At 40.3% G+C, this 13,234-nt stretch overlaps 1 protein-coding gene across 1 annotated transcript in view; it reads right to left on the bottom strand.

The window, feature by feature from the left end:
- LOC124622670 (DNA repair and recombination protein RAD54-like) overlaps positions 1 to 12,564 on the bottom strand; it is a 40,410-nt gene extending 27,846 nt beyond the window's left edge. The window contains exons 1-2 of the mRNA XM_047148462.1: positions 11,117 to 12,564; positions 1,463 to 1,801 (exon numbers count right to left, since the gene is read on the bottom strand). Of these exons, the coding sequence (XP_047004418.1) occupies positions 1,463 to 1,801; positions 11,117 to 12,424 (1,647 nt within the window). The 5' untranslated portion in view covers positions 12,425 to 12,564. The remainder of the gene's footprint in view (positions 1 to 1,462; positions 1,802 to 11,116) is intronic.
- Between the last annotated feature and the right edge of the window lie 670 nt (positions 12,565 to 13,234).

Genomic DNA, 13,234 nt, shown 5'->3' with positions numbered 1-13,234 from the left:
GTCAGTATTTGTGGTGTCATTGCAGCGCATGCAGCAGAAATGCAGGCTTTCATGCTGGCCATTGTTGTTGGGACCTGCTGATACACTACATCTTTCACATGTTCCCAGAGAAATAGTCCATGAGGGTGAGGTCTGACAACTGTGTTGGAACTACCTGAATGGGACTGCTCTGTCCAATCCATCGATGAGGGAATTGTTGGTTTAGCACCTGTTGTGCCATCAAGGTATTATACGCAGGGGACTCACGGTGTTGATACAACACTGTTTGATGCAAATGAAGGGGTAGGTCTTTCATCAGTCCAGATAAGGTACATCTGGGGAACAGCTCATACTGTCTTCTGTTAAAGAGTGCCATCAATTAAATGTAGGCCAATGATGTGATGACACTCCACTGACAATGATGTTCAACCTGGTGAATCCAGTGTGGGTTTTCTGGTCGCCATTAGTGCATATTGTGTAAGTTGATGTTCCCATTGTTTGTAAATGTGGCCTCAACGTTAAACAGTACCCTACGCATAAAGTCATGGCCTTACTGCAGAACTCATTGACAATATTCCAGACGACTGAACGCCGTTGCCATGGAGACCTTAATGTAGCGCCATGTGATATGAGTGGTATCTATGCCTGCACACAATATGCATCATACTTGTTCGAACCATTCCCATCCGTATCTCCATATCACAAATACTTGCATGAGGGTTTATTGCAGCGACCAACACAACAGCCACCTCTGCTGCTTCATGTGTTACACCTCTGGTTTGGATCCGGGCTTGTGGAGACAACTGCCCTGTGATGCGAAGACCTTTAACAGTATTCATGAAGGCAGGGCGCGTCAGATTATGTCTATTAGGGTAGCACCGGGCTGGCACATGTGCCATTTTGGTGACATTCTCCATACAGTGATATCATATCAACTATTTCCATACCATGTCAAATGTCTAGAACTGATAGTCTGTACATAGATAAATACAACATGCATGAGGGACACCATTATGTACATATCAATGTTTGTGGCAGGAATCCCTATTATTACTTTCGACCCTCGTGATAACATGAAAGTAAGAATATGTGCGTCAACCACATCGCAATTACAAGCAACATGTGGGTCACGCTTGCATCGTAGGAAGTGCAATAGCAGTGCATTTCATTCATTTCATGCGTCAACTTCACATTCCAATTTCTCGAGATGTAATTGAGGTATTGCAATGCAACCAGTGCCATTATTATTATTGTTATTACACATGTTATTGATTGTGTATGGATAATATGGGGTGCCCAAAAAAAAAAAAGTGTTGAAAGAAATATTTACATGTGGTTTAGAATGTCTCAGAGTATTTACTTTCGTGAGCCTCTGCCATAAGCCGTTTGTCAATATCTATTGTGGTTCCAGAGATATTGGTGGTGGGACACCCTGTATATGGAAGTATATGTATAAGAACATAAATAAAATCTGTTTACTCACCTTTGCTCGTTTCTTGATTGTCATGGTCCCATCAAGACGAACATACGGATAATTGCGGAGCCGGCATAGCTTCTCGAACACATCTAATGTCTGTGTGTAGTTGGATACCAGAACCACTTTGTCATTAGTTGTTGTCTTCACAACAGCTAAAAGACAATCCAGAAGCATCAGCTTGCCAGACAACTCTGGCATTACAGTCCGTCCGTCATACTTTGCTGGCATATGCTCAAGTGCTTTTTCAAAACCTTCACTTTGAGACTGTATTTTGTCAAGCACCAAGTCAGGATGATTGCATAACTTCTTCAGTGATGTTATCGAAGATAGTGCTGACAGACTCACCTTTGTAACAGAAAGAATGCCCAAAATACGCATTGTTTTACAGGTGACAGTTAATATATGATAATTGAACAACACACATAGATTCAAGGAATCTTACACAATCATAATCAAAAACTCATTAAAATTAAGAAAATGACCATCTGCAATAATTACGCAAAATGATCAAATCAAATATAACTATGTATATGAGGAGAGAAAACAATTCATCTAATAGAAATGAGACACACAAACAATGATGAACTGCTGGATTTTCTTCAGTGTTAACACTATACTACCCCCCCCCCCCCCCCCTTCCAGTTCATTGTCCTTTCTTAGAATCTACGCACAGCTCAGCGCCATTCCTATTTCATGAGGAGTGATCTATCCTCGCCTACACAAACTCTCCACTGGATTTTTCACTGAAATGTAATGAACTGTAACTATGTTTTAAACAGTGGAACTGTGGTTTTTGTTGTTGTTTCAAAGTCACAAACTGGTCACATTTAAATGTTTACAGATTTAAATGACAGACGCCCCAACCCCTCTTCTCCTCCCAATACTGCACATTTAACCTTACTTTTATAAGCTTTCTCATGCTTTATTTTTGTAGACTGCCTCTCCATGAACAGAGTACATAGTAAGCATAAAAGTCAACTATCTAGGTAGCTATGAATTTGTAGGAGAATCAGCAGTTTTCTCGTATTTCTCTTTTCAATCTGTGGTGCTGTCTAATTAACATAAATGAATGCAAATGGTTCATACATATAGACATTAAACACTAATAAATTTCACTAAAATATTGTATTAGTTGTGTTTGTAATCAGCACCAAAACACTGATAGAGCAATGGCATAAGGAGGTCAGTGGGACTCTCACAGCAATTGGCATGAAAACTTGCCTGAAATAGCAAACAGATAACATTTAAATATTGGATTCAACTGTATCTAGAACTTAAGTACAATGCACGTGTTGCAGTGGACAAGAAAATTAAGAATGCTGAAACTAAAACTGAGGCTGCATGGGAAACAGTGTGAGCATCAGAAATAAGAAAGGTAAGCTACAAATAAAGATTATAACTGTGTATTTACAGCCTCTGATGCATTTAAAAGCTTAATTTCACTAACACACATTCTCACTAATGACTCAGCACTAAGGTGAACACTTCCATTATGTGGTAAAAGATGTGAAAAATTACTGTTATTTTAACTGGCAAGCAACAAAAAGCTTACAGTTATACTCTTGCAGAAGACTTAAGAAACAAATTATGAAAACAGTCAAGAAAATTAGGTGTCATGAGAAGAACCAGCCATAATTTTAAGTAGGTCCAATTTCTTTCATGCAGGACACAACAGCTGTTTATAATAAAATGGAACCAAGAATCATTATTAAGGTTTAACGAGATTTTGGAAAGGATACATTTTACCCATTCGATAAAGCAAACAAGTAAAGAATCACATTCTAACAAGCACAGGAGTTGGGACGTATTTCAGTCCAATACAGAATGCTTAGAGGAACAGTAATACTGTAACCTGTTGGTCAAATCTTAAATAACTCTCTCAGCAGCACTGTATAGAAGAGCAGAAAACTGTATATGCATACAGAATGGTTCATCTGCATCGTCCTTTTTATGGATCCTATAGTTTTTGGAACAGTGATGTAAGAGTGCAGGAACTTTTAACGTAATGAATAGTTCAATATTGGGAACTTTTAACAAGTATGAGTAACATGCACACATGCAGACAGCCCAGGAACGGGTAATGATTACAATCGAAACAGTCTGTTTAGTGTCAACTTTCTCTTAGCTGGGTTGGACTGTGCAGTCATTGTTAAGAGACTGGGCAGAATCTACCCATTTTTATATTTGTAGCACAACAGAGGATTAAACTGGTGACAATAACTAAACTACAGATGAACAATGACCTACACTCAGGTTACATTTAATTCTTGTAACGTATTTCAGTGAAGGTAAACAGTTAGAGGAGAGAAGAGAAACCTGGTGGATGAGGAATATCAGTATGAAAGATTTTAAAATTGAGGTAAGCCTATTACATGTACAAGTATGAAGAAAATCTTTGAACCTCATTTTATATGTATTACATTTTTTTTACGTTATGAGAAGCCTTTTCTCAAAAAGTATATGCGCTAATGCTATGAAATTTTCAGGAACTGAAACTTCCTGGCAGATTAAAACTGTGTGCCCGACCGAGACTCGAACTCGGGACCTTTGCCTTTCGCGGGCAAGTGCTCTACCATCTGAGCTACCGAAGCACGACTCACGCCCGGTACTCACAGCTTTACTTCTGCCAGTATCTCGTCTCCTACCTTCCAAACTTTACAGAAGCTCTTCTGCGAACCATGCAGAACTAGCACTCCTGAAAGAAAGGATATAGCGGAGACATGGCTTAGCCACAGCCTGGGGGATGTTTCCAGAATGAGATTTTCACTCTGCAGCGGAGTGTGCGCTGATATGAAACTTCCTGGCAGATTAAAACTGTGTGCCCGACCGAGACTCGAACTCGGGACCTTTGCCTTTCGCGGGCAAGTGCTCTACCATCTGAGCTACCGAAGCACGACTCACGCCCGGTACTCACAGCTTTACTTCTGCCAGTATCTCGTCTCCTACCTTCCAAACTTTACAGAAGCTCTTCTGCGAACCATGCAGAACTAGCACTCCTGAAAGAAAGGATATAGCGGAGACATGGCTTAGCCACAGCCTGGGGGATGTTTTCAGAATGAGATTTTCACTCTGCAGCGGAGTGTGCGCTGATATGAAACTTCCTGGCAGATTAAAACTGTGTGCCCGACCGAGACTCGAACTCGGGACCTTTGCCTTTCGCGGGCAAGTGCTCTACCATCTGAGCTACCGAAGCACGACTCACGCCCGGTACTCACAGCTTTACTTCTGCCAGTATCTCGTCTCCTACCTTCCAAACTTTACAGAAGCTCTTCTGCGAACCATGCAGAACTAGCACTCCTGAAAGAAAGGATATAGCGGAGACATGGCTTAGCCACAGCCTGGGGGATGTTTCCAGAATGAGATTTTCACTCTGCAGCGGAGTGTGCGCTGATATGAAACTTCCTGGCAGATTAAAACTGTGTGCCCGACCGAGACTCGAACTCGGGACCTTTGCCTTTCGCGGGCAAGTGCTCTACCATCTGAGCTACCGAAGCACGACTCACGCCCGGTACTCACAGCTTTACTTCTGCCAGTATCTCGTCTCCTACCTTCCAAACTTTACAGAAGCTCTTCTGCGAACCATGCAGAACTAGCACTCCTGAAAGAAAGGATATAGCGGAGACATGGCTTAGCCACAGCCTGGGGGATGTTTCCAGATTGAGATTTTCACTCTGCAGCGGAGTGTGCGCTGATATGAAACTTCCTGGCAGAGTAAAACTGTGTGCCCGACTGAGACTCGAACTCGGGACCTTTGCCTTTCGCGGGCAAGTGCTCTACCATCTGAGCTACCGAAGCACGACTCACGCCCGGTACTCACAGCTTTACTTCTGCCAGTATCTCGTCTCCTACCTTCCAAACTTTACAGAAGCTCTTCTGCGAACCATGCAGAACTAGCACTCCTGAAAGAAAGGATATAGCGGAGACATGGCTTAGCCACAGCCTGGGGGATGTTTCCAGAATGAGATTTTCACTCTGCAGCGGAGTGTGCGCTGATATGAAACTTCCTGGCAGATTAAAACTGTGTGCCCGACCGAGACTCGAACTCGGGACCTTTGCCTTTCGCGGGCAAGTGCTCTACCATCTGAGCTACCGAAGCACGACTCACGCCCGGTACTGCCAGGAAGTTTCATATCAGCGCACACTCCGCTGCAGAGTGAAAATCTCATTCTGGAAACATCCCCCAGGCTGTGGCTAAGCCATGTCTCCGCTATATCCTTTCTTTCAGGAGTGCTAGTTCTGCATGGTTCGCAGAAGAGCTTCTGTAAAGTTTGGAAGGTAGGAGACGAGATACTGGCAGAAGTAAAGCTGTGAGTACCGGGCGTGAGTCGTGCTTCGGTAGCTTAGATGGTAGAGCACTTGCCCGCGAAAGGCAAAGGTCCCGAGTTCGAGTCTCGGTCGGGCACACAGTTTTAATCTGCCAGGAAGTTTCATATCAGCGCACACTCCGCTGCAGAGTGAAAATCTCTTTCAGGAACTGTTCGCAACTTGTTGCTGTCTCCCTGAAACTATAAAATACGAGATCCTGCAATTACATTCTGATTTTTAGATGATTATATGTAGGAAAAAAAATGGATGTGCAAAATAAAAACTTTATTAATGATACAATTTGCACCATAAATTAATAACTGTAGTTCAGTGGTCTTGTAACCTTATCAGGACACTACAATAAAATTTTCAGATTAACTGCATGATTAGAATTATGATTAGATTACGGCAATAAAAAAATTAAAAATTGAAATTTCTGGTAAAATATTAATCCTGCATATTTTATTTTTCCATTAAAACACAGCTCTTTTGCTTTACACATGCAAAATTTTAGATTTGTACATTACTAAATATGGGTGTAATGTTTCTTTTTTTTTTTTTTTAAATAAATGTTTACAGTTTCCATTACATCCTCCCTGAAGTACCAAATCATCCTCAAAATCAAGAATGGAAGTTCCAGTGTCCACTTTGTTTCCGCCGTGTATCACACAATGTATGAAGGTAGACCCCTCACTTCTCCAAGTTTTTGTATAATTCCTCATCCATCTGCAGTGTTAAGTTCCAGTGAAAAATTAGACCCTATACGATGCTCAAGCTGAGATAGCTGGGAAGACCTTGAAGTGCTCAAATATTTAATTGGAAAAGTAAGAACATTATACTAAAATTGCTACAGCTGTGTCCAGATAGGCACTGGAGGATCAAAATCTGTCCGAGAGAAAGAGAAGTGTCTGTTAAGGAGGTGCCCTATTGCCACTCTTTTTCATAATAGTGATGGACAAGCTTATAAAAATCTATAGAAATGATCAATGAATCCAATGTCCTACTTTGCTGGGTGGATAAAAAGAAGCTGAGGTGCAGAAAAAGCTGGTGGGCTGAAGCAGTATATTTAAAAATTTTGGACTGAAGATAGCATCACCAAGACCATACATGTGACCATCAATAGGAAAGGGCAAAGCTTGAATTTAATATTTGGAAAGGACAAAATCAGAATCAGTTTCCCTTTTCAAACACCTCAAAAGCACAACTTCATAAAACAACAGTATCAACCTGGAAATATTCAGAGAAAACAGAAAGCATCCAACATTTACAGTCAAGTCTCAAACCTTCCAGGGGCATGCAAAATACCAGAAAAAAGGAAAAACAACCATGCACCATACGTATTTGTGCCACTTCTTGCTTACAGTTTAGGGACATATAATCTACTACAGCAGAATCCAAATGACAGAAATGAGATTCATAAGAACTGTGAACCAAATCACTAGAAAGGACAAAGTAAAAAAATTGGCCAGATGGGAGTAGGACTCCACACTGATGGTTCCGTACAGACTTAATTATGTATGTAGACTGTTCATCCAATATGGGAATCAACAATCTCTACGATTTTTGCCCATTATCAGCACTGATATCGCAAGATATCGGTCCCAGGGAGTCCAAGACATCCGAAGATGTTTCAATTTCAATTTTGAAGTGTGCAGGTAACTCAGTTTTTGTGTTTGATATGGACATGAGTTCTGTGTGTGTTTAGGCCACATTATGCCTACCACAAAAAAATTTATACCCTTTTTGAGTGAATTATATTTGGCATAGAGGGCACCTACAATATGTACCTTTTAACGTATTACATTTTTTAAATAAAACTTTGGAATTTTTTATTTTCCCCTCAGAAATATGTTGTTGGTGTTTTGATTCATGGAGTCTGTTCTCTAAAGGGATGTTACTGGGTTGTAAAAATTTAACTGGACTATGTGGAATAGTTCCAAAGTTATTAAGACCTGAAGTTGGGTCTGAAGATAGATTGCCTCACAAATGACACAATAATATTTTTTTGTGTGATATTATTAAAAATTAACAGTTTCAGATTTTTCCCTTTATTTGCACAGTCAAGCCTTGCTTCTTGCCAAATTTCATGATTCTAGACCAGTGGGAAGTACCATATCGATTTTGATGACTGTGCTTGCAAGGATCGAAATGTGTGGCGTAAATGGCCATAAGTTTTGGTTGCATTGACTTACATGTTAACATTTAATATACAGGCAGGGGACCAGACTTTAGTATGTGACAAATTTTAACTTAATAAGTCTACTCATGCTTGAGAAAAATCGATCTTAACAGACAAATGGACAGACAGACAACAAATGAGAATTTTTTTTCTGTGATATAATTAAAAATTAACCATTTTCGAATTTTTTACTTTTGTTGTACTGTGAAATCTTAATCCTTACTAAATTTCATGATTCTAGAACAACAGGATGTATCCTACAAGTTTTGGTGAGTGAGAGTGCGAGTATCAAAATATGTGATACAAATGGCCATATCTGTTGACTGTGTTGACTTACAAGCTGGATTTTTTTACACTGTCACATGACTTGATGTGTCTAACCATTCCTAATAAAATTGATTTTTAACAGTCAGTAACACAGACAGACATACAGACAACAAAATTATCCTATAAGGGTTCCACTTTCACTGACTGTGGTTTGGAACACTAAAAATGGGGTGAACAGGAATGTAACCAGCATCGAAGTTTCCAATACCAGTGTAATGAAAAAATGAAGACTGAAATGGTATGCGCATGTTATGAGAATGGATGAGAAAAGACCAGCCAGAAATATTTTGAAATATCAAAGGAAAAAGACCATCTGTAAAACCTGGGAAATGCTGGATGGATACAGCGAAATCAGATTTCAACGAGAGAAGACTCCAGTAGGAAGAGGACCAGGAACAGAAGATTTATGACGAGAGGAGGAGATGGTGAGCACTTTTAAATCACATTCGGGAAACTGGAGCTGGGTAATGATGAGGCAGGACCACTTCACAGTTCACTGAGTGAAAAGATTTCTCCTAATATATTTTCAATATTATCTAGCCCCTTACTAAATGGTTACTGCTTGGAGTCCTGGTGCCCCCAAACTGTCACGCACCTACTCCTCGGAATGAACAGGGAGGTTACAGCTCTGGCACCAACAGTGTGTTCCCTGTGTAGTCAGCCAGGAGGCTACCACTCTGCAGGCACCTAGTGATCCCTCCACATGTACTGGCAACCAGTCTGGGTATTGGGTGACCTTCCCCACACAGCCTGCACTACTGTATGAAACGCAAATTCGAAAAAGTGGAGGTCAAACCAGGCTAGGGGAGCTAACATGAATTAACTGAAGAACGTGTTGTGAAAAAAAGAAAGTGGAAAAAGATACTCTCTGACCTATGAATAAGCTAGGTTTTCAACAGGGAATCTGTCTTACTGACAAAGACTGAGAAAAGATATAGTCAGAGAGCAATACTGCAGCACAGGAAAGGATGAAGTACTGCAATGTCTTGGAGCCCCATGCTTGCCATGCAAGTACTCACAAAAGATGTGCGAGAACCCTGGGGGATTACCCATTTGCGATGAAGTTCCACTATACTAGCTTGAATGTGCAGTGTGCTAGAAGCTAGATGGGTTGTTGACATCTGCTAAAGCTAAAAGATGTTTTTCCATACATATAGCCTATCTTGTTACTGTCAAACGAATACCTGTCTTGTCCCTGAGTCTATCCTGTATTGTTTGTAGTAACAAAGGTCACTTATGCAGTTACCAATAGCAGTGACAAAGGACAAGAAGGTTGTTCTAGGACACTATCTGTTGGAATCTTTGCTTTGTGGTCTGACTCCAGTTGGAGTATCACAGACAACATAAGTAATACTCACTATAAAAGGGTAATGCAGTGTTTACTGCATGGAGAAGCTTGGCATGTTTATTTGATTTAGCATTATAGGGAATTAACGTATGTTTGATAAATAGATAATTTACATACATTTCACTGTATGTAATACATGGCAACAACTAGTAACACGACTTCATTTGACTTCTCTGTGTTGCACAAATGTTCCACAGAGAATTTCACATAAACATTTCCAGTATCAATGGAACTGAAAAATATGAAAGGCTGTATTGCATCAAAATGTGATCACAACTGGCTTCTATGATTTTTGTCAACAGAATGTGAATTACGAGGTCTGACTCCAATGGACATACACTCTGTTCAGATGTAAGTCTACTGTCAGAACTGTAGTGCACCCCCATGCCACAACCCTTTAATCTCCTCAAACAAGATTTCCTGGGCAACAGTGTGCTGTTGATGTTTGCATGTTTACTTAAGAATGTGCACTTAGAAAGAAATTAACTGAAATGGTTAAATCAGACTGAGTACCAAACTCATTTCAACAAAAGTTAAACATTTATACATAAAAATATATGGAGCATTTTGCATACATCCATCCCATATAGCCTACTTCCTTTGAAACAATGAGCACTTTTTATGAATGTTCATGTGTGTCTGGAGTGGTGGTCATTTTAATGTTTAAGAACACAGTATATCTCATAGTACTTGAAAGTGGAACGTCACTTGCTGTTCAAGTTTGCAGACATAGTTTTCTGCTGCTTTTCGTGCCTATCATAGTTTTTATAGATAACTTTTACCTTTCTGTTGCATTACAATCACAGACACAGATAGTCTTTAAAGAATTTTTAACATGTTGAAGCAGTGTTCAACAAAACCATTACAAATATTTTGATCTTTATAACATCCAAAGAAAGCTTGGACAAATTCATTACATACATTTTGATTTATGTAAATGCCAAAGAAACACCAAACAGATGTTTCAAAAAATACTATGAAGATGAATGACCTTTTGTTAGTCCGACATATATTTACAGTACAGGTCTAGAAAAAAAAAAAAACTCCTCCCAAACAGACCATGAAGGCCCAACGGTGTGGACCGGCCGCCGTGTCATCCTCAGCCCATAGGCATCATTGGATGCAGATATGGAGGGGCATGGGGTCAGCACACCGCTCTCCCGGTCATACGTCAGTTTCCGAGACCGGAGCCGCTACTTCTCAATCAAGTAGCTCCTCAGTTTACCTCACAAGGGCTGAGTGCACCCCACTTGCCAACAGCGCTCGGCAGACCGAGTGATCACCCATGTAAGTGCTAGCCCAGCCCGACAGCGCTTAACTTCAGTGATCTGACGGGAACCGATGTTACCACTGCGGCAAGGCCATTGGTACAGTACAGGTCTACTGGATTATTTACATTACAGGTCTACTGGCTTATTTACATTATAATTAACAAAGTGAAAAAAATACATTACAAATGGTGTACCATAAGTTAAATATTATAAATGCTTACAGCTATTACCTTGTTTGAAGATTCAGCTCCAACAGTGCGCTTTACTGCATCACTGTTAATAAAATCACTGTAGATCTTATGCTGCAGTTCAGTTAAACGGACACACACCACCTGTTCAATCTTAACAGGCAAATATTTAGACAGCAGAGCTGATGTTCTCCGGATAAGACACCGGTTCACAATTGCAACTAATTCATCTAAACGTTCCTGTCCTTTCTGGCGCTCCTCGGGTGTTGCATCTGCATCTTGACCTCGCAGGATTGGATTTTCAAACTTACGCCGAAACTCTTGTGCTGTCCCCAAAATTCCTTCATTCACAAAATGAACCAAGCTGAAGTACTCGAGAAGATCATTTTGTATAGGTGTTCCAGACAGCAATACTCTTCGTTTGGCTCTCAGACCCATGAGAGCCTGGTAAGTTTGATTCTCACAGTTCTTCAATCTGTGTCCTTCATCGCAAAGTACAAGTCCCACTTCACTCTGATGTAATACTTTAGCATGCAGACGGAATGTTTCATATGATATGATTAATATGGGATTCACAGGTCTTTTTGAAAATGTTTGCATAAATGAATTAAGGTCTCTATCTATCTGTTCTTTGCCTCCACTGTCAATAGCGAGTGCATTAACACGGCCACCCAACCATTTATTTATTTCATTATACCAATTTTTTACCAGGCTGCTTGGCGCTACAACGATAGCTTTATCAATTGTTGGTTTACAATCAGGTCCCTGTCGCAGAAGAGTCCACATAAGTGTAATACACTGTAAGGTTTTACCAAGTCCCATTTCGTCTGCCATAATGCAACCGTATGCATTATCTATACGCTTACCAGTAACACATTCATACATGAATTTTACTCCTTCCCTTTGATGAGGTCTTAATACAGCTGACAGAAGAGGATCCACAACAACATGGACAGGTTGTTTATCTGCATCAGTTTTCAGCTTTTCGTGAGCCGAAAGTTCCGGGGGTGCGTAGAGAACTAAAGCATTCGGCTCCAAAGGATCGTGCAGTGGTCTACGACATTTTGGTCGACCGACTCCAAGTGCGCGAGACAGACTAGAACCCTGGTAATTCGGGATTGGTATTTTAAAAGGTTTTGAAAGTAGCTTACGGATTAGAGATTCATGTGCAGACACGGTCACGGGGGTGATTTCTTGCGATATACATGTCTTTTTAAGTGCTAGTTTGCTACTAAACGTTTCATCTTTCGATTTATCTAACCTTATTTTCTTCTGGTTTTGAAGTGTCTCGGGAACTGCGCTGAGAGGCTGTCTCTTAGCTGCTTGACTAGGTGCAAGACTTCGACGCATGCCTTCATTACTTAGACTTTAAGACTGAGAATTATGTACACAACAGATTACACACACGTTTTTACTGTCAAACTACGAATCTAAACATTACTACTTCATTACTTTCGCGCGTAAACATGTTGAAAGTAAAAACAGAGACAGTGCTACCACCCACAACAGAAAAAAAAGCAAGCGTTTCCTGCGAGTTTGTTGCGGCAAGTCAACTAGCGGACACTTTCAAAATTCGTTTGGTAGATGGCACTCAATAACGTGAGAACCAAGCTATGTTGTGAAGATTAACACCTCTTTCGAAGTTTAATGAATTTTCTACTGCGTCAAAACATTTAATGCCTTGTGGTGTGTGTCCGAAGTCCTTTATCCAGAGTCATTGAAAACTTGCACGTGCAACTCAGCTTGTCTGTAGGAACGTCGTACTTGTGTACTGGCGTGACAGCAAGCAAGACAGTAATTGTCAAAGGTATGTGGAAATGCTCTCTATTCTGCTTTCGTTCGTAAGACCCAAGAGATGACTGCTCAGGTCTTGAATCGTTTTTAAGTTAGTTAGTTAATTAGCAACAAACTTTCAACAGTTTTGTTAGACAAAAAAATAGTCGTCACTTGAATCACTTCGTATCCATGAACTGAAAACCTTGAACAGATTCAGGCCTCTGTTGCGAGGTGAGCGCATCATAAAGGAAGAAGGAAAAAATGAATTTTTACAATTACCAGTGAAGAAATAAATAAATCTTAAGTTTAAACAAGAAAACATAATCCAAGATAGAAATAATCTTACTTGAAGAGAGCGATGGAAAGAAACTTGCTGCCAATATG

The sequence above is a fragment of the Schistocerca americana genome, chromosome 7 (assembly GCF_021461395.2).
Source record: "Schistocerca americana isolate TAMUIC-IGC-003095 chromosome 7, iqSchAmer2.1, whole genome shotgun sequence".
Lineage (NCBI taxonomy): Eukaryota > Metazoa > Arthropoda > Insecta > Orthoptera > Acrididae > Schistocerca > Schistocerca americana.
This window is presented reverse-complemented; position numbering and strand designations above follow the sequence as displayed.